The sequence below is a fragment of the Numida meleagris genome, chromosome 5, assembly GCF_002078875.1.
Source record: "Numida meleagris isolate 19003 breed g44 Domestic line chromosome 5, NumMel1.0, whole genome shotgun sequence".
NCBI lineage: Eukaryota > Metazoa > Chordata > Aves > Galliformes > Numididae > Numida > Numida meleagris.
The window spans coordinates 239,714-260,792 of record NC_034413.1 but is presented as its reverse complement, the minus strand read 5'-3'; the positions used below and the strand labels follow the sequence as shown (position 1 = coordinate 260,792).

At 40.8% G+C, this 21,079-nt stretch overlaps 1 protein-coding gene across 3 annotated transcripts in view; it reads left to right on the top strand.

Moving 5' to 3' along the window:
- Positions 1–21,079, top strand: part of INPP5A (inositol polyphosphate-5-phosphatase A) — a 158,951-nt gene that overhangs the window by 36,103 nt on the left and 101,769 nt on the right. For all 3 annotated transcript variants that reach the window (XM_021398212.1, XM_021398213.1, XM_021398214.1), the window contains exons 4-5: positions 17,691–17,754; positions 19,612–19,715. In XM_021398212.1, the coding sequence (XP_021253887.1) occupies positions 17,691–17,754; positions 19,612–19,715 (168 nt within the window). The remainder of the gene's footprint in view (positions 1–17,690; positions 17,755–19,611; positions 19,716–21,079) is intronic.

Sequence of the window (21,079 nt, the reverse complement as noted above, 5' to 3'; positions counted from 1 at the left end):
GTGATGCATTGTGATATAAGGTGTTCACTTTGCATTCTCACCCAAAGGCATCTTGCTACACAAAAACTGTACTATGCGTAGAGATTCTTTATGTGCATATATATGTAAAATATACATGAATATATATATTCATTAATGTAGAATATATATGAAAATTGAAAATATCTTAATAACAAAATGTGAATGAAGCTTAACCTTTTTTCCAAGATTAAGATTTAAGTTTCTGTCTACCTGGGTCAACGTTTGAGGTCACTAAAGCGTTTGAGTCACTGAACTTTAAGACTGCATTCATCACAGCTTCCTAGACTAATACAAATTCCTTCACATTAAGTCAATAAGCATGGTTACATCAGACAGCAGTTCTGTCTGGAAAATAAGATTAATGTCTATCATAAAAGTGACATGAAGAGACAACTTGTTTGATTTATACAGACTATTTTAAAACTGAGAAGAGAAGGAATTCAAGTTACTACTTTTACCACTATGGAGGTTTTCTTTCTCACTTTTACTGTTATTAAAACATTATTTTCAAATGGTGGCTCCTCTGATTCAAGTGTGAGCCTACAGGAAGAAAAGCTCTGCCCTATAGGTGGACTAACAGTACAGCAACTGACTCACATTTTTCATTTCTTTGAAAAATCACATTTTTCAAGTTTTCTAATTCATCTTCTGGGGCTTTCTGTGAGAAAATGTATTCCTGTTTAGAAATGGGTATTGTTTTCAATTTCATAGGATTATAGAATGTAAGTTGAACATGAAGTTGAATATCATATGAGAATATCATGATATTCGTATAGAATATGAATTGCTTATCATAGAATAAGAGAATATGAGGTGAGAATTATAGCATTTATGAATGTGTTTTCAAATAGAGACATTAAAAAATACAGTTTATGGTACTGCAGCAGCAAAGCGTGGCTCTTGAGCCTTTCTGTAAGTTATTTACAGGAGGACTGTAATTTCATGTGACTTACAGGCATGTTACAGAGCCATGCTCTTTGTCTCTATGTTGGTATTTTTGTTATTAATGGATTGACTTTGCAAAGTGCCATGTGATGCTGTGCATATTTCTAGCAGTTTCTACCCAAACTCCTTCTGTTGTTTTCTTTGTGAATTTAATTTTTGCAGCAGTGAGAGTGGCATCCTTCCAAGTTCCTTCCACTATGAAGCTGGAGTCCAGCTTCACAATAAATCAAGAGCTGACATGCACAGGTTGTTGGTGGGATAAGGCGCATCCATCCAAATATCCTGTTCATTTCAGTGCTCTCCCCAGTACATCAGAACGTGTGAGCAAGCATTTACTTTCTTCTGACTGTATATGTGATGTACAACTGAATTGATAGTAGCCTCATGAAATTAATTACCTGGTGAGGAATAGAACATCAGCAATCGTAGAATCACTGAAGTTGGAAAAGACCTCCAAGATCACCCAGTCCAAGCGTCCACCTACCACCAATGTTTCGCTGCTAAACCCTGTCCCATAGTACCACATCTATGTGTTTCTTGAACACCTGCGCTGGGAACTTCACCACTCCCTGGGCAGCCCGTTCCAGCGCCTCGCCACTCTTTCAGAGAATAAATTGTTCCTAATATCCCGAACCTCCGCAGGTGCAATGTGAAGCCATTCCCCCTAGTCCCATCCCTAATTACGCATCATCTTACCTAGTCGAGCAGAATTGCTGATTTTTTCTTTATTAGCATAAAGTCTAAAGGATTTCCACGTTGAGAAGAGACCTTTACTCAAGACCAAGCCTTTCCTTGACCTTTACTTCTCATTACCATTTCTCTGAAACTTGTCAGATCTTCCATCTTTAAAAACAAGAAAGCAACTGGACAGGCCACACTAAAACTCTTCATATTCAGACTTTTTAGGATTTTGATTGAGAAGCACTTTAATAATTTCTACCACTTGCTGTCTGTGTTATCAGCAAATCAGAGGGTGCATGTTTCTGTTTTTCTCTTAAGTAATTCCGTTTCCTCCATGGCTTGCTGGAACAAAAAGAAAAATATTCTTGACTGTCATCAGTGCAACGGAACCTGTGCATAACATAACCATGTCTATAAGAAATTTTAAGTGCACTGTTTTTTTAAATTGCAATTACTCAGGAGTGTGTTACCTTTAAAAGGTGATTAACTTAAAGCATTATATTACGTGAAACAGCTATTTGTGCAGTTTGAGCTGTAGATATGGCTATTTTGGGATGCATAATTTAAGAATTAATGATTTTTGTCTTCATTTAGACAAGTGAAATAGTTGCTTTTTGTGTGTCATTTGCTCTATGTCGCTGACTTGTTTATAAACAGTTGCAATAACAGAAAAATGGATTTAAGGATTGTATGACTCAGTGATTCATCTCTCACCTCTGGCTAATGTGGTACGAATCAGGTCAGACCAGCTTTGAGAGCAGGAGGTGATCCTGATGGACAGTGGGTTGGCCATGAGCTAGCTGTGTGCCCTTGCAGCCAAGGAGGCCGGTGGTATCCTGGGATGCATCAAAACAAGCGTGGCCAGCAGGTCGAGGGAGGTGATCCTCTCCCTTTACTCTGCCCTAGTGAGGCCACATTTAGACTACTGTGTCCAGTTCTGGGCAGAAAAGACAGGGATCTCCTAGAAGTGGTCCAGCGGAGGGCCACAGAGTCGATAAGAGCCTGGAGCGTCTCCTGTTTGTGGAAAGAGCGAGTAACCTGGGGAAAAGAAGACTGAGGGGGGATCTGATAAATGTTTATAAATATCTTAAGAGAGATGGGAGGCAAATGGATGAGGCCAGGATCTTCTTGGTGGTGTGTAGCAGTAGGACAAGGAGCAGTGGCCTAAAACTTTCTGTGTTCTGCGCTGACACGCAGAAGAACAACTTTATGGTGAGGGTGACGGAGCACTGGAACAGGCTGCCCAGAGAGGTGGTGGATTCTCCTTCTCTGGAGATGTTCAAGACCCATCTGGACACCAACCCATGCAGCCTGCTGCAGGGAGCCTGCTTTGCAGGGGGGGTTGGGCTTGGTGATCTCTGGAGGTCTGTTCCAGGCCCTGAGGTTCAGTGATTCTTTGGAGGACAGTTGTGGTCAGGTCGCCTGACAGGACAGCTGCCACCAAACATCGTGCGTTATTCTTGGAAATTCAGGCTCTCACCCGCATAGCACCTAACTTCGGAGTGGTTCCTGAAGTATGTTCCATGTAAACTGAGAGTCAAGACTGCTCTGTAAACAAAGCTATAATATATTCAATCTGGTTCAAGATTATCAAGTACTCGTGGCTCAAGAACAAATGTGAGGAGTTTCAGTGTTTCAATCAACTTCAAGTATAAGCTCTGCACCATGTTTGCATTGATGGTCTCAACAGCTACTTTAATTCTAAAAATCTGAGTACAAGCAGAGCACATATAGAGTACAAAATATATTATTGAAATTTTAAAAATCAATTAAAGCTTTTCAGTAATTGTCCACAGGCACTGAATGCCCCAGATGAATGACATGAGGTAATTTGTAAACTGTTTAGGTTCATTGTTGGCCATCTCCTAGAATTGATTGTACTTTAATTAACTTATATCTATCATGCATGTAATGTGATTCCAGATAAAAATTACAGAATTTTAATTGAAATTGAAAAGTTCTGAAAGGAGAAATATAAATAGGACATATTATATATGCACATACTTCAACTTACATAGATATTCTGAAGGGATTTTAATAACAAGGCAGGTTTTCTACATGATTAATTTTCAAGAGACTTTACTGAGTATTTAGATTAGAAGAGTATGATTCTGTCTATTCCATAAATAAAAGCCTTACATCTTTATGTCCTTATTGATTTGCCAATACTGTTTAATTAATTTCAATTCACAAAAGTTTCATTAGTCGAACTATGTCCTTTAAATTGATAAATGTAGCTTTATTTTGTTAATAAGACCACTTGAAGGAAATTCTGAGCATATTTTATAGTGAATAATCACAAAGTATTGCTCCTAAATTTATACAGTGACATTTGAAAAAAAAAAAAAATGGCAGCAGGCATTTTGATATTTTTACATACAATTATTGTAGACAATTCCAGGAAAACAATTTTCTTTCTGGTAATCCTGACATCTTCTTACATTCACTAAACCAAACGTGCTGGAAATGTCTTTTCATTGTTTTAGTTTGTATACACGATATATATTTTTTTTAGAATTCTTCCTAACTTAATTTTCGATATTTTTAATGAATTTACACAGGTAAGCTTAAATGAATATATTATTGCTATTCCGTTTGGTATTGTTACGCCTTTTTGGAATCAGTGCAGCAACGTGTACAAAGGGTACAAGGACATATAATATCTAATCACATAAATCATACTGCTCCTCTTGACTTCAAGGAAATGAATCCTGTTAGGTAGGAAATACCAGGTTTGCCCCCTTGTTAGCAATAATGATTTACAAACTTATAACATGCTGCTTTGTCTCTTGCAGTAGTGGCAACGCCTGGGGTAAGGCAGTGAGCAGTCATTGCATGGAATCCTGTTTGTCTGCTCATTGTGTCAGTCAAGTAACGCTTCTGATTTCTTAGCAACTCTCTGTATTAACAGTGTTGGATAAAAGACAAAAGAGGAGGGAGAACCTTATTGTTTTTAAGGCAGAATGCGTTGTATGGAGTAGAATTGTTTTTCAGATGTGGGAAAATTTTGTTGTGTTTGTTGTTCAGTACATAGCTACATCAATATAAATAAGTAATGTAAATCTTACTATTTTGGTAGCATTTTCAGAGATTTCTGACCTTTCCTGTGCAGAGCAGTGAAGCCTGAGATTACAGGTTTGGGTCAAGTGTTAGGACGGGGGTTACAAACGTGTTCTGCTCAGTGCGAGTACTGCTGTTGTCATGATCTGTGTTACAGAGACTGCATTTATTTTGTGTGTTTCAAAGTGATGCTATTTTGCATCCCATGCTTGAGTTTCTGATACAACTGCATTGAATATAAAGCACAGGGGTGCACGTTTTGTAACAGCGGAAACATCCACGGTGCCGTTTGGACAGTGATGGAAGCTGTTTGCAGAGTTACTGCCTGAGTGGCTGCGTCCATCAATGGGGAGTCCTGTTGTGTGGTACGCGCACGCTGGAGCATTTTTGCAGCACATGTTGATGCAGCAGCCAGTCCCATGCAGCGCTGTGCCACCTGCACACATCTCCCAGCACAGCACCTGGCCCCACTCGGCTTGCAGGGCTGTGCAGGGGCTGCTGCTGCCCGTGCCCGGCTGCCCCAGGAGCCCACAGTGAGAGGTGACTTCGGCAGGACCGTGCATCCTGAAGTCCTGCTGCAGCAAGTCCCATCTTAGTGGCGTGCATTAGTGCTCAGGACCGTGACTCCAGCGGGTTAAGCCCTGGGTGGCTGCTTCTGACTGATACTGGCCTGTACTTTGCAGCTGCTTTACACACCTGCCTCAAACAGACCGCAGCACAGGTACTGCATCTTTGTATCTAGGCCAAGAGCACGAAAGTATCATTTGGATGACCACTCTCTGCTTCTCATCTGCCTCCAACAAATTGCCCTGTCGTTACACTTTCCTTCATCTCACGCAAGAGGGAGAATCTGGTGCCTTCGATGTCCTCAAGGTTGATGCGCTTGCAGGGAGCTGCTCTCCTCCTCAAACCTGTGTCCCTTTTTTAAGGCTGTCTTGTTAAGCTGCAGTTCATCTTTGTTATGGTAATTTTAAAACTTAACAGGTTTATTAATCCTGCAGAATTTATTGTAGTCAAACATGAGATATTATTAAGTTGCTATTGCACGAAGCATTTACCCTCGCTGTTGGAATGACTTGTCCTCTGCATTGGCAGACACAGAAACATTCATTTTGTTTCCTAATTAGGAGAGCTGCAATCAGGAGCCATGACAGAGTTCAGCTCCTCAGTGTACAGCATGCCAGGTTCCATAGTGCAGGCTTTATAAAATTCTCTTTAATTCAGGAACAGAATATCATTAACTTTGTAAGTGGATGAATACAATGGACAAGCAATTTAATTAACTTCTAACATTGGATGTTGGACAGGAGACAAAATGAAATTATGCACATATTTCTTATGCAGGCAGTCAACCTTGAAAGGGGCTTGATTGTGATGGGTCAGACAGGGGGACAGCTTTGTCCAATTATTTGATGTTTAGTCTTAGAATATGAAATTTGAAATTTGGTACTTTGTAAATCAATCATCTCTTATTTTGAGGCAGTTACAAAGGTTCTTTGAGATAGAAAACATCCACCGGAGGCTGTGACATGCTAAATACAACCTTTTACCACATGGTACTGCTCCCACTCGGAGGTGACCTGTATAATGCTAAATGAAATGGGCATTATTGCCTTCTCATCAAATTGAATTTGCCATCCTGAGTGTATTATATAAGAATGTATCTGCAAAATATTAAATTGATTTAATTTTTTTTTAAATTACAATTATTTAGAGACAGGTAAATGTGGTAGGAGTCATCCAGCTTTATACAGAATGATGATTTTTTTTAGAGGCAGAAGAAAAAATACAGTAAAATCTTAATTATCCAGCAGTCTCTTCCCATCTCACCAAGAGCCAAGCTCCTTTCATCTCTCCTTGTGTGACCGGACGTTGTTCTCTTACCATAAGGCTTTCTTCAGTGCGGTCAGACTTTCTACATGGGAGATGAGAATTGTTCCTGTGGCTCCAGGTGATGCAGCATCCTCACACTAATCAGCTGGATTGTTTCCCTAACTGTATTGCAGCATCTCACCTGCTGCATGCTCAGATCACTGCTGCCTTTTTCATGGCCTTTGGTCATTTGTGCAGTGGTCATTCATGCAGTTCTAGGGCAGAAATACTCATGCTTGGGAATAAAGAAGGAATTTCTGGAAGAGGTGAAGTGCTACTTTTGTCTCTGTTGCTATTAGTTGCATGCCTGAAATGATTACAAAAATAGAATATGGAATGCAGTTTGCTTTCTGAAAAATAATGTGATGCACGTGCATTTGCTTCTGCAGTCTGAGGCTCAGACTCAGTTTCTCTCAGTTCATGAACTGTCACCAATAAATCTGCTGCTCAGGCTTACTGTGTGTTATTCTGAGTTGTGTTTATTGAGAACTTAGAACTGCCTGGGGAATGCCTTTGACTCTGCGTGAGGCTTAACTGTGAAATAATTGTTTAGTATTTCAAGCACTTAACTGTGTATCTCTACGCTTGGGTTTATTCCATCAGTTGTGATTACAGATAGAAATTACATTTTTTTTCTGTTTCTCTTGTGCTGAAGAGCCAGTTCATATTCAAAGTAGTGCAGTGTACTTCGCTTTGGATTTGAAACCATCAGCAGAGTCCTTAGCAGAAATTTTCACCGCTTGATCACGTGCGCTTGTTAAAATCAGACCCATTAAGAAGTTGTTGGGCAGAATTCAGTGTGGTCCTGAATTAGAGTTGTGCATCCTGTATTCAGACAGCCGCCTTTGTGCTGGTGTGGAGCCAAGCTGTGTGCCTCTTATCCTGATTGGGGGCCGCTAGAGTGCTCGAGTAGTAGAAACATTAAATAACAGTGTGATTAATGACTTCATGAAGGTTCTACTTTGAGTTCAGGAATATTGATAGTTGGCATTTTTTTTTTTCAACTGTTCAGCATACATACTCTTTTTAACTCATGAAAATGTGTTGGGTTTTTTTGTTGTTGTTGCTTTCTTTCTGTTGGCTCCTTGTTCTATTTTAAGGAAAAGAAACTCAGCAAAGTTTTTTAACTGAATTGATTTGTAATTAAAATGTTAGATCTCTTTGTGAAAGGCATCACTAGCAGAAGCAGTACTAAATGTTCCTTGTCAGAGTTGTAGGTTATGTAAAGATTTTTCATTTACTTAAATATACATTTTTACTCACAGCGCAGATTTTGTATTTATTAACTATTTCTGTTAACCTTAAATTACATAATCCTGAAGAATCAAAATTGGGATTTTTCATTTGCGCTCTTGATGCATTAAGCAAAAAGAGATGGCAATAAAAGTGGATCATATTAGCATAACATTACTCTTTTTTTTTTTTTTTTTTAAGTCTTCAAAACAGGAAAATGAGAGCTCCTGGAACTTCTTTTTTTTTCCTGAAAAAGTACTATTAATGATTGCTGTTAGCAGGGAAGCCTCTCTGAAGTATCTGAAAAAATCATGTTTTCAAACAAGTTATTTTCTACCATGGTCTCTTTATAAAGCATCTGAATGATGAGATTTAGGCCAATATGTCATGTAGACATATAGTAGTCTTTTTAGAAACCTGTACAGTAAAGCCAAACTGAAAATGTCTAAATCTTGGCAATCAGTCTGGAAATAAGTAATAGAAGCTGTAAAACTGTATATAAACACTCAGCTCAGTAATTGTTTCCTTGACTACCTTTAATTTGAACATTATAAAAACAAAAGTTAGAATTCAGTTTTGAATGGTTAAGATTTCTTTTACAGTAAATTTATAGTGACTATTCAACTGCATAGCTCAGTTATTGGTTTCACACTTTACTGAAGAAATACAGGAAAGAAAGTGAGGAAGCAGTGCTTCCAGTATGTCTAGTGCTGCTGAAGTGCAACACGGCAGGAAAGATTGTGGCATAAAGATTTCTTAGCTAAGGATGTTTAGAAGTGGCATTGCATGTTCTGACAGCTCATTGGAGCTGAAAACATGGAAAATGAGGGGTTATTCATCTGCACAGAGTAGCCAGACCTGTGATTTCACTGCCTAGCTGCTACAGTATGGCTGAGATTGTCAGTCTGAAAAGTGAGCAGGTCCTTAAAGCAGATTACAAATGAAAATATTCTAAGTCAAAACCAACATCTGGAAATTAATGTAGAAATGTGGAAGTATCTTTGCAGGCAGATGTGGGTACAACAGAGTAAGCAAATGACTAGGAGTTGGGCAGACCTGCTGCTGGGTAGCCTGTCGCTCTGCCCACGGGACGGCAGTTGCTGGTGTCAGACGTATCTGCCACTCGTGCAGTACTGATGTAATGGGACAGGGATGCTGGAGAAGCTGTTATAGCAACAAGTTGCAGTGCTATGAGCTGCCTCTTTACCACATGGATATGTTTATTATGATAAGAAACGTTGGTTTAGATGCTAGAGGAGGGGAATCACCAGTACCAATCCTGCAACAGTTTACTTTTTCAAGTAATTCAATTTGCCTTAATGAGGGTATTGTGTCTGTAACAAAGCGTATTTTTTAATGCAGTGTGCATCGAGTTTTCATAGCTGGGAGATTTTTGTTAAGAGTTAATAATGTTCGCATAGTTAAGCATTCTGAGGCAGTATACGAGCAATCTTCAGGCAGGGTGATAGCTGCTGAGCCCTCTATAGCAGTGCCAGCTGCTAGCAGTGCGTCAGGAGGCTGCATCTGGCTGAGACCCAGCTGTGCTGTGCGTGGGGCTGCGCTGGGCGTCTGTGGAAGTGCTGTCAGTGGGTGGAGGGAAGGCCTGCGTGTCGTTCATGTGCGTCCTCCTGCACGTCCCGCTGTACTCCTGTGTCGGGGTCAGGGCTGTTCCCTCCGGTCAGCTTCAGTTTGCAAGAGGCCTGTGTGCCCTGGGGCCGGGGGACCGGAGGGGCAGTGACCTGTCACAGCAGGGCCGGGCAGCAGGGCCCAGCAGACACCGAGCCGCACCGCTGCTCGTCAGCTGCTCCTGCTGCTGGGTGCTGGGAGCCCGCTCGCTTCTGTCCTTCATGAAGGGAGCAATTGTTCAAACTCTGCTGGGATTAAGCTACAACTGTCTTTGAGATACAGAGCTGCAAAAGCGGTGCGTGACCATTGGAAGCAGCCTGGCGCATTCGGACCAGTTGTCTGTGCCTTGGGCGGGCGAGGCCTGGTGGGGGAAGCTCGATCGCCATTTAATTCTGTGTGCTCTAGCTGATAAGTCTAATTCAAGAAATGATAAATTGCCGGATATCTAATTTGTTTGCAAATAAAAAGTGATAGATGATTTTATAATGAGTTGATCTGTGTATGCAGCCTGTTTTTTTAACCCTGGATGAATAACAGACATTTAGTGTTAATTTGGCTGTAGTGGATCAAGCAGTCTATGAGCAGATTAGGCGAGCATGTACTTTCACACTGCTCGTTCCTCACGGTTGCTTTGTCACTCCATGTCCAGCTGCTCCAGATCTAGCCTGTCCTTGCACCATGCTTTTTCTTCATTTTTAGGCAAGTGAAAATTGTTTCAAACTTATGATGTTAAGGCAAGTTAAGGCCTAGTGCAGGGCACATGCCCCATTGGCGCCGGGCCTCCGGCCAGCTTTCCAGCTAAGCCTCTTGGACTTCACTGCAGCATAAATGAATCGAGACATGGTGGCTCCATAAAGCACCCGATAACAGCGCTTGTATGTTAAAATTATTGTCTTCCTGTCTGGAGCTGCTGCAACTTCCCATTTGCTGTGTTTCCCCTGACTGAAATGTGACAGCTAATAGACTCCATTTTACTAATGGAAAATTAATACATGCTCTTGATGTTCAGGTTTATAACTATGTAAAATATTTTTTAATTGTTGTTAGCAAAACAGGCAGGTAATCAATAATATCAGGCATGACAAACACGCTGTTGACATGCAGCATAACCAAAAGCGCTGGTAGGAGATAAGGGCTTCCTGTCAGCAGTGCCCTGCACCAATTAATATTCAGACGTTGTCATGTTCGATGATAAATGAATTCCTTGAACTATATTGATAGAGTAGGTTAAACATTGAAAAAGTTGGGTTGAACTTTGACTTTAAATATTCATTAAAGCTAATTATGGATTTTATGACTACATGAATTACAGTTTCTGTGTCATCATTGGCAATTTATTTTAAATTTATTTAAAGCAATCTTTATATATTAGCTTTATCACATTTAGTGAGGTAATGCAGTAAATGTTTACTCTGTATAGTAATTAAACTTTTATTCAGGTATTTCCTTTGTGCATTAAATTTCCAGTTGAAGTGACGCACTTTAAAAAGAAATTATGCCGATTAGCTGTTCAAACAGTGCTGGTTATTTAAATCTGCAGACTTTTGTGGAAAGATTTCTCAATAATCAAATGAATAGTGTTCTTAATGCCAGATGTGTAATGCAGCAGAACCATGAAGTTTATGTTGCTGTCACTGGCAGTTTTGCAGATGAGTCTTTTGGCATGGAATAATGAAAGAAACTTCCGATAGAGTACCAAATATTATTCTGAAACCTAATTAACAGCAGATCATTTAACTTCAATTTACTAACAGATAGAAGATGCCTAGTATTTTCACAACAATATAATTTTAGGAGACAGAGAGCTTTTCTGATTAATGCATGCTACCCATAAGTTAAATTCTGCTCTCCGTTTCTACAGTTGGTGATACGGTATGGTGTGGTCGACATGCCTGAGGGGTGGGATGCCATTCAGAGGAACTTGGACAGGCTGAGCAGTGGGCCCAGGAGAACCTCATGAGGTCCAGAAAATCCAAGGGCCAGACCTTGCACCTGGGTGGAGGCAACCCCCACTACCAGTACAAGCTCGGGGATGTAAAGATAGAGCATAGACCTGCCAAAAAGGACCTGGGGGTACTGGTGGATGGCAAGCTGGATATGAGCCAGCACTGTGACCTTGAAGCCCTAAAGCCAGCCATATCCTGGGCAGCATCCTGAGCAGCGGAGCCAGCAGGGCAAGGGAGTTATCCTGACCCTCTGCTCTGCGCTGGTGAGACCTCACCTGGAGCACTGCGTCCAGATGGGGAGTCCTCAGTACGGCAGAGACATGGCGCTGTTGGAGCGCATCCAGAGGAGGGCCACAGAAATGATCCAAGGGATGGAACACCTCTCCTATGAGGACAGGCTGGGGGCTAAGGCTGTGCGGGGCTAGGGCTGTGCCCTTTCCAAATCAAACGATTCTGTGCTTCTATGATTCTGTAGGAACAAGTGGTAAGAACAGCCAGGTACTTCTGTCATTCCTGTAAGAAGGCATTTTGTTAGCAGCACTGCTGCCGCTAGCTAATCACCTGGCCTTTTTGCTGAGTTCCTGAATGCTTCCGTAAGTGCCAATCTCACAAAAGCTTTCGAAAGCTATAACGTATGTGACTGTGTACACTGTAATTAATGACTGTGATACTGAAAGAGTTTCTAGGAGTCCACAAAGGAAATGTTTCTGTGCTAGGAACATGATACAGCAAACACTGCTTGCTGAGAGCAGAGCACAAGCCCCCTGCGTGGGGGAGGCTGCAGTTCCAGGGCCATGCTCCTCCCGTGTCCCCGCAGCACCCAGTGCTGGAGGCTCCAGCAGCCAGACTCTGCAGTGCAGCTCTGCCAGGCAGGGGCTGTCCTTTAGGTGATGCTTGCTGGAGTCCGGTGCTCTTCTTTCTATTCCTCTCACTTTGTTTCTCTCAATTGCTCTATAAAAACTTCTGCTCTATTTGTTTACCCTAGCCTGCCTATGGGATTTTTCTGTGCAGATCAAAGTATTTAATCCTAGAGTGTTAAAGCACAACTGTTTAGCTATAATGTGGAAGGAGACAGAAGAATAATTAGTGATCAGTTTTAAAATATTGTGCATTTCTAAATACTTTTCTCACCTAAAAACGACTATCATTCATGACTGTCCTGACTTTTCACTTTCACACCTGCTGTTACATTTATTAGGACGTGTGTGCATGTATTCATGCCTGAGCAGAATACTGAAACTTCTCTCTAAAGCAAAATGTGAGTAAATCTATATGTAAAAGCGCTAGCCATAACTCTGTAGTATTTCCTTAGGGCCATGGGTATAGCTTTGAACTGTGTATATGGTTATGGAAGTGATTGGCTGACTCAAGGTCTTAGAAAACCCTTTCTTTCTGTTCTCAGCTCCTCTCTGTACTGCGTAGGGGTAGAAGGCCATCCAGTAATCAGCCCAGACAGCTGCACAGACTGTCTCTGACCATATGAGGTCAGTGGGCTGTGCTGATCTTCCTGAACATTTAGAAACTTCCGTTACTATTGAGTGCTGATGGTTTGGGTAGTTTTGGATTCAAGGGCTAGCAGGTTGGCCTAACGAACTAAGAGCTTTGTGATCTGAACCTACCTATGAGCTCTCCATTCGCTTGTCACTCTGCATCTGGGTTCATGAAGCGTGGCTTCCATGGCTGCTCGGTGTTTGAAGATGACATGGACAATTGAGCAGAGGAGGCTGCCTCTTTCGAGGCAGAGTATGTACCATCTCCCAGTTTATTTCCTGGCACAGCACTAGGATTTTGGTCCATAGTGGCCAGCGGTGTCTGCAGTGTCTGAGCCTTACTCTCAGAAGTGAGGTTCCCTGAATGCTTGAAGCAGAAACCGAGAGATGTGTCTGGTCAGGGACCCTGGGTTCTGGAATGTACATCTCCTCCAACTCAGGTAAAGTCACCTTCAGGGCATATTATTCTTCGGGCTTTTTCTCTAGAAAGACTTTGTAAAGAGGATTTAAGTCTCTGCAGATTTACTGATTCATTGTTCTGCAACACTTGCCATAGATAAGGCAGAAGCTGAGAGAGTTGCAACACATAACAGCATTTCTGGGATTGCGTTGTAGTAAAAATACATGCTTACAGACAACTAGTGCTTACAGCAGAAATACTACATTTAAGCAATCCCTAAAATGGAACAAATAAGGGATTTTCTTCCTTGAGCTTAAAATTTGAAGGATTTGGGGCGTTTTATAGTTTGTAATGTTTCTGTGTATTACTTAGATACTGCATATACTAGTGCTATTATAGGTACTAATATTACTTTTTACAAATAGTATTAAAAGTGTGAGTAACAAAGTAAAGCCGAGTCGTGGACTTTGAATTAATGTCATTTACCTTCATTGTTGATATGCCCTCTGATTATATGAGAAATAAATTGCACTGACATAATCTTCTCAGGAAAAGGGCCTAGGCTTTGGCCCTGAAAGAAGGTTGCTTTTTACTTATGTTTCATTGTGTTACAGCAGTGGGTTATATCTACACTCCATCATTTTACAAGTTAACATTTATTTACAGAAACCTGATTAAGTCCATAACAATGCGGAAGATAGTGATAGCTGTAATTTCCATTCCATTAGGGCTTTGCTTCTTTTCAATGGCATGTTTAGAATTACACTGTCAAAGCCTATCTTTAATGTTGATAGTAACAGTTCCTGAAGCTGTACAGGGACTAATTTCAAAATCAGTTAAAAAAAAAAAAGAGAGAGATTGAATCTGTAGAAAGTCAAGCAGCGAGCAAATCAGAGTGCCCAGAAATAAATCTGTAGCTTGAGTACAAGTAGCAGTACTATTTTTAATAGAACTATGCATCTAAAAAAGCCACACAATTTTTAGAGCATCTTGTTTCTTCTTGTTTTAGTGATTGACGTATTACATACAAAAGCTTCAGGATTCATAGTTAAAGAATCATAGAATCACAGAATGGTTTCAGCTGGAAGGGACCTGTAAAGGCCACCTGGTGCCACCCTGCATGGAGCAGGGACACACACAGCTCCATGGGGTGCTCAGAGCCGTCCCCTGCCCTGGGCTGTCTGCAGGGACCACCCCCACCTCTCTGGGCAGCCCATGCAGTGCCCCACCGCCCCCACTGTAACACTTCTTCCTCTTTTAGTTCAGAACCATTTATCCTTGTCCTATCACAACAGACCCTGCACAAGAGTCTGTCCCCTTCTTTCTTGCAACCCCACTTTAGATACTGAAATTTTGCCAGATTTTGTAACTGACAAGCTATATTGCTGTTTATATTTCCTATATATGATTCAAATAATTTAAACTTGATATAATACTTCTGTTGTAAGCTTTTGTTTATGGCCAGCTGTCTATGCAGGTAGCAGCTCAGCTGCAGCATCCTTCCACTCAGAAGTATTCTGTGGTTGTTCCCACTGATTTCAGTAAAGTCTGCTTGGATATAAAGTTCACTGATGCTCAGAATACTGGATGCATATGCAGAAACCCCACTGCAAGCCTTTCTTTTTGATCGAACACACAGTAAGTTGGTTGTATTTGGAAAAAAATAACAATTTTCCCCCTTTCTTGTTCTTCCTGAATGAGGATGCTTATGAGCAGTTTCCTTGTGCATCCTAAGAACCAGGTACTTTTAATGTGGGATTTGCAGCTTTTCCGCAAAGATTGAGGTTGTGGTAGCATAGAGTATTCTTATTTTTATTTTTGAATTGGGGCCTTCATGAATTTAATAGTTGAATTTTAATTATAACTTGCATGTGATTTAATGACTTTCACTTAATTATATCTAAGAAATAAAGTAGGTTTCTTTCTCTAGGAATGCTCTCTTTATGATGTGTTAATGTTTTAGAATAATCTCTTTAAGTTTTTTAATCACCCAAGGACAAAGTATAATCAAAGTTTAGTTTGAGTCAGTGGCATTTTATTAATCGCTAATGATACCGTATTTGGTCAGAAATTAATTAGCAGGTTGTAATGTTTCTATCTAGTACCAGGATTGTTTTTTCTGGTAGCGTGTCCTTGTTGCAGGGCAGTTAACCTTGAGTCTGCTGCATTTTCTCCTTTTCCTCCTCCGTACTAAAAGAAAGCAAACCAAGAACCAAAAGCAAGCCGACTGGGTCACAGGAACTGTACCCATCAATTAAATGTGTGACAGTGTTTTCTGTTGGATGGACTGATGTGCCAAGGAGATGGGCAGGACCTCATGTTTGTGTTTTTGACAAATCAGCAAATGTTTAATCTCTGGATGTGCAGCATCTCATAAATAATGCAGCAGTCACTGAACCAAAACAGAACTCTGCCAGGAGGGTCTCTGCTTCTATAGGAGTAAAAAGACAATATGAAATGGCATTATCCTTTCTCACTTCTTGAGAAGACTGTGTGTAGTCATGGGCAGCTGCTGCTGGGCGGCCTTGGGCATCTCGTGGCCCGTCCGGGAGCCACCACTGCTCTCCTGCGCTTCGGGCCTGAGTTTCGAGACACCACAGTAAGGATTGCGTGCACTCGCTGTCAGTTTGGAGCACAGTGCCACTGGTGCCAATTGCAGCAGAGTTCGTAAGCTGTTCTGTAAATCAGACTGCAGCTGTCCGAGGAACATGCCATGGGAGGCATGGGGTATCTCACGGGAGCTCTGTGGCAGGGAAAGTGTCCTGAAATCAGTGTGTGTAAATACCTGAAGAGTGAATGCAGTGAAGCTGGAGCCAAGCTCTTCTCAGGAGTGTCCCTGCCCCGCGGGCACCTGGCTGAGTTCTGGCACAGAGCTGCAGGGACTGCGGGGTGTCTTCCTTGGGTTCTCCAGCCCCGCCTGGATGTGGGGCTGGGCACAGCTCTGGGTGGCCCTGCTGAGGCGGGAGGGAGCCAGAAGGCCCTGCCAGCCTCAGCCATTCCAGGATTCTGGAATTCTGTGAATCCACAGGAGGCTGTCTGCCTTTTTCACAGGCTGAACAACACTCCATGTATCGTCATCGTTCTGGAGGTGGCATTTCAGCTTCTGTCTGTTTTGGGACCCAAGTGCTTGTTGCTGCAAAGTAAGGGGTATGCTTAAGTGGTATCCTGAAGGAAGATGGTTTCTTTAATGATGTACTTTAAATAATAATCCCTGAATAAAGGCTTAAGATCTCAGAAATCTGCAGAACCATGGAAAATACTTGAGTGTTTGTAAGGAAGGGCTACTGATGTTTTGCTAAATATGGATGGGCTTATTATGCTTTTAAAATAAATTTGCTGAAATGGGAGTTTATATGCTTTTCTGAACACGGTAGAGATTATTTCTTTGTCTGCGTGCTTTAATTGATCATAGATGAATCATTAAAGCCATTGCAGAATTCCTTAGTTGAATTGAGTCAGTGTTTGAAAGCAGGTTCTCAGGACTCAATCAGCAGAAGGAGTTATAATTATACATCCTATCTGAATCAAAGTTATGGATGCGTAATATTTTATTTGCGATGGTCACTCGTTTTTGATGTTGTTATTTGTTTTCATGGGCACTAAACTCTGCTTATTCTTAGCAACACGGCAGTCACGCCGTGTCAAGAAACTTCACATGTATTCCAGCATCTTAAGTCTCTGCTAAATATTCTCATATTTTTTTTCTCTGAGGATCTGTACATTGTATGAGAATACTTGTTTCTGTGGGCTTCACACCAGTACTAGTAGTAGCACTTGATCTCCACGTGTGACTCGCAGAGGTGAACGTACTGTACTGTTCAGTCATTATAATTATTGTCACATCACTTATTAACAGGGAAAGCTGTATAAGCATGTACAAGTATTCCCAACACTTGTCATGTTTCTAGTTTCATGCCTGCTCTGCAGTTGGCAAAGTCATTTGCTATGCGCACCTCAGTATGAAGATGGAAATCCTGCAGCTGGCTCTCCAAGGCTATTGAATCTCTCAACTCTTCTCTTGTTTCTGCAATTCGCAGTCTCCAAAAACATGTCTTTTGCACCCAGTATGTGACAGAAATGATCAGGCTGCTGTGAAAGAACTGTGGGAACGTGTTCTGTGTTTAGAAAGTGCTTGTCTGTATTGCTAACTGCATCCATCAATTTGGTATTTCTAAAAGTGTGTCTCATTGTTGTCTTTACCATGCTTAGTCAAATGTTAGCGATCTGCTTTACAATTGTGTATTAAGCATCAGAGAAACAGCTAAGGAAGTTAGTATTTTTATAGATGCTATGAAATGTAAAAAATAATATTTCATTTATTAGTTGATTATTTTTTGTTATCGGAAAGCGTGTTGCCTTGGTTTCAGTAAGCCAAAGTAGCTATTTTATACTTTCCTATGTTGTTGTGTTTTACAGGCTCTAGGAAGTTTTTACTTTCTTCATGAATCTTTGAAAAACATCTACCAGTTCGATTTTAAAGGTAAGCGAAGGAATTAAATGCCATTAATTGCCAACTGGCATTATACATGAAGGCGGTGCTGTCATCTTTTCCTAAAAGTAGCGTCTAGCAGTTTTTCTATGATATGCAAATTTCTGTATAATTCATACAAGTCCAATGATGATAGGTGTTCCTTTTCTTACCTTTTATAGATCTCTTAGGAGATGTCAATGGACTGGCTGCAGGTTGAAAACCATTGCATTAATCATTCCCATGCAAAAGGGACCTTTGGATCCATAGAGATCCCTGATGATTTCAAAAGAATTCTGAACGACCACAGAGTTCCTCCACATGGACTAGATATAGGACCGAGACCTTAAATGTCCAACAGTGATGGCCATTTTGCAATGCAACTGAGGTAGATTTATGGCTCAAATTACTTGAGAGCAGTACAGGTCGGTAGGAAAGTGTCATTGTTTCTAACCCACATTGATCCATCAGGTTAGAAGTCTTGCTAAATCTCAGAAGTTTAAAAGTAATGTTGGGCAAAGTACATTATGTATTAGAAATATCGCAGACATTATTGAATGTTTCCCAAAGGTGTATGTAGCAAAGATTATGTAAAATTTATGTTATTTCAGTTCAGAACAGAAATCTTGTGAGCTTCATTTAGCTTCCTCAGCTGAATCACATTAATACTACATCTAGCATCCCATTAATTTGAGACACTGTTAAAATCTTGATAACTATGGAGGGAACTAATTTTCTTAAATATATAGATACATTATTTTTGTTCTCAGTAGAGACAAATGGTCTCTGCTCATATAATTGAGGGTGCAGAATCTTTCTTTCTTGAAATATTTGAATGGTAGTTCTACATATATAACAATTAGAGATTTAGCTGGCATAAGCCCATCTGTCATTGCTGGTATCAATGCCTAAGGAAAATTTTAGATCTAATATTATAGGCAGTTCAGGCCATCTTTTACTTCTGAGAGAGCATATTGGAAAACTCAATAGTGATGTAGGGACTTCTAATGAGAGATCAGCCTCAGTGTCTAGTCTTTTCTCCCAAGCTAGAGCAGTTTAGCAGACTCTGAGTAATGACAGAGGTACTCTTTAGTGGGTGAACTGTGTGCGGAGTTGAAATACTGGAGGAAATTGGCATTGTATGTGAAGCTGGATGTCTGAGGTGTTGCTTCCATCCCAGAACTGAACAGTCTGTTGGTTCACTGTGCTTGTGAAGCAAAGGAATTTGTAAAGCCAGCCCAGCAGAAGGTTTAGGTCTGGCCGCACAATACATGGAGGAAGACTGTCAATGCTGTTGATTTAAAGCAAAGGTTTTCTTAATGACTGCCTAGTAATTTTGCTATGTAAAAGCTGTGTTTAGTACTGTGTTAGAATCATCAGGTGATGTTTAACTAGGTGGGCTTTAAAATCTGAAAAACAGAGTTGCTAGATAAACCAGATAGAAATTACTCATAACAGAATGTTTTTCACCTTAATGTGTGTTGTATTGTTTTTTTATTTATTGTTTTTTCCTGTGAATTATCCAGTGTAAATGGTTGGATGGTGGCTGAGGATGTCAACATACATCTCTTGGAAGAGCTGTGTGAAGAAGTTAGAGTGCTAGAGTGTATAGAGACCTGATTCGTCATTAGAGCTCCAACACTGTACAGTGCTCTGAATAGTAAAAAATAGCCGTGCTGCTAACTGTATAGCTTGAGAATGCCAGATATAAACAAGTAGGTTTACACACTTTGGTGGTCTGTTTTTTTTCCTTAGAAAAACTCAGTTTGTGTGTGTTTGCTAAGACCCTACACGTCACGTAGATGCCGCTGCTCTTCCAATAGGTACTGTAAGATTCATATGTTAAGTTTGCTTTGTATCTTTTCCTAGCTAAGAAGTATAAAAAGGTTACTGGGAAAGAAATCTACTCCGACACTTTAGAAAGCACACCCATGCTGGAAAAGGAGAAGTTTCCGCAGGATTATTTCCCTGAGGTATGTGCAATCGCATAGAACTTTCCCGGATATTGGGTTTCGTTCTGATTTGCTCTGATTACTTTAGTAGCTGTTCTCAGGAATGTAAATATTAAAGTCAGAATCGAATCAAGTCTTGATTTTTTTTCTTTCTTTTCTGTTTTTTGTCAGTAACCTGTAACATATCTGCAGTCATTGTGTGAATTTAGAGTTCAAATGGAGTTCTTTGTGTAGTAGGAAATGCTTGTGACGGATGGAGACAGTGATGAAAAGTCTTGTTTGTACATTTAAAACCAAAGAAATAGCACACAGTGCCAATTGCAAATCTGTTTCAGGGAGACTTACTCCTTGACAGGGTGAGACATGGCTCTGAATGGATCCCATTTGTATTCAGCTCCGTAATCATGGCTGCAGTGCTGCTGGTTTCTCTTCAGCCCTGCTAGATACTCTGCAGTCACTGCAAGTATGTGGGGATAGCTTCTTACCAGCACAAGAATACGTAAAACTTTCAAGCATATTTGTGTTTTCCTCTCACACTGCCCTGGTACTCCCCTCTCTTGCTGTTCTCCTAAGAACTGGGGAGTGCTGTGTGTCTGAAGTGGAGAACAGAGGTTCTTTCAAGCCCAGAAACACAAGATAAGCTGCCGGCTTTCTTCCATTGCGCTTGCAAGAGCAATTGCACATGCAACTGTTGTCCTTGCCTGCAGTTCTTTTTCTTTGAAGTTGACTTCAATTTGTTCGTTCTCAAATTTGTAGGAACATCTGGGACGTGGCTGAGTGTTTAATGGTGGTTGTTTACCACAAACTGGGTGAATGTGTTTGTTGAATTCCTGTAACAGTTGTGGGTCTGGGTGGTGCACTACCACTTCAGTATTAGAAAGAACTAAATAAACTTTAAAAATTAATGTAGAATTTGCACATATCCACACTTTGAGACACTAAAGTAGTATGAGTGTGCTTGGAATAAGATTGCAGAAGTAGTTTCAAGCTGATGGGATGTTGGTTATTCTTTTTTCTTTTCTTGACTGGTATTAACTTTATTTATTTTCCTCTCTTCTGGGAGGGAAAAAGCGCCTTTAATGTAGTTGTATGCATTTTTACTTCCTCTGATAAACACCTTAAATACTCTTTTGGAGTTAGGTATTATATCATTTTGAAGGAACTCCAGGCAGTTACTCAGGTATTTCTTTTTCTCCTCCATCAGCAATGAGCTGCAGCAGTGTAGGTGATGGAGAACATAAGCGGGACGCAGGCAGGGCTGCAGAGTGATTTCCTTGTGGTGCTGAGAGCAGCAAACAGCGGCAGGAGCGCTGCTACCGCCCTTAACAGCAAGAGGCCAATTCATGGATTGTTCTTTGATAGCTGTGAACAGTTATTCCCACCGT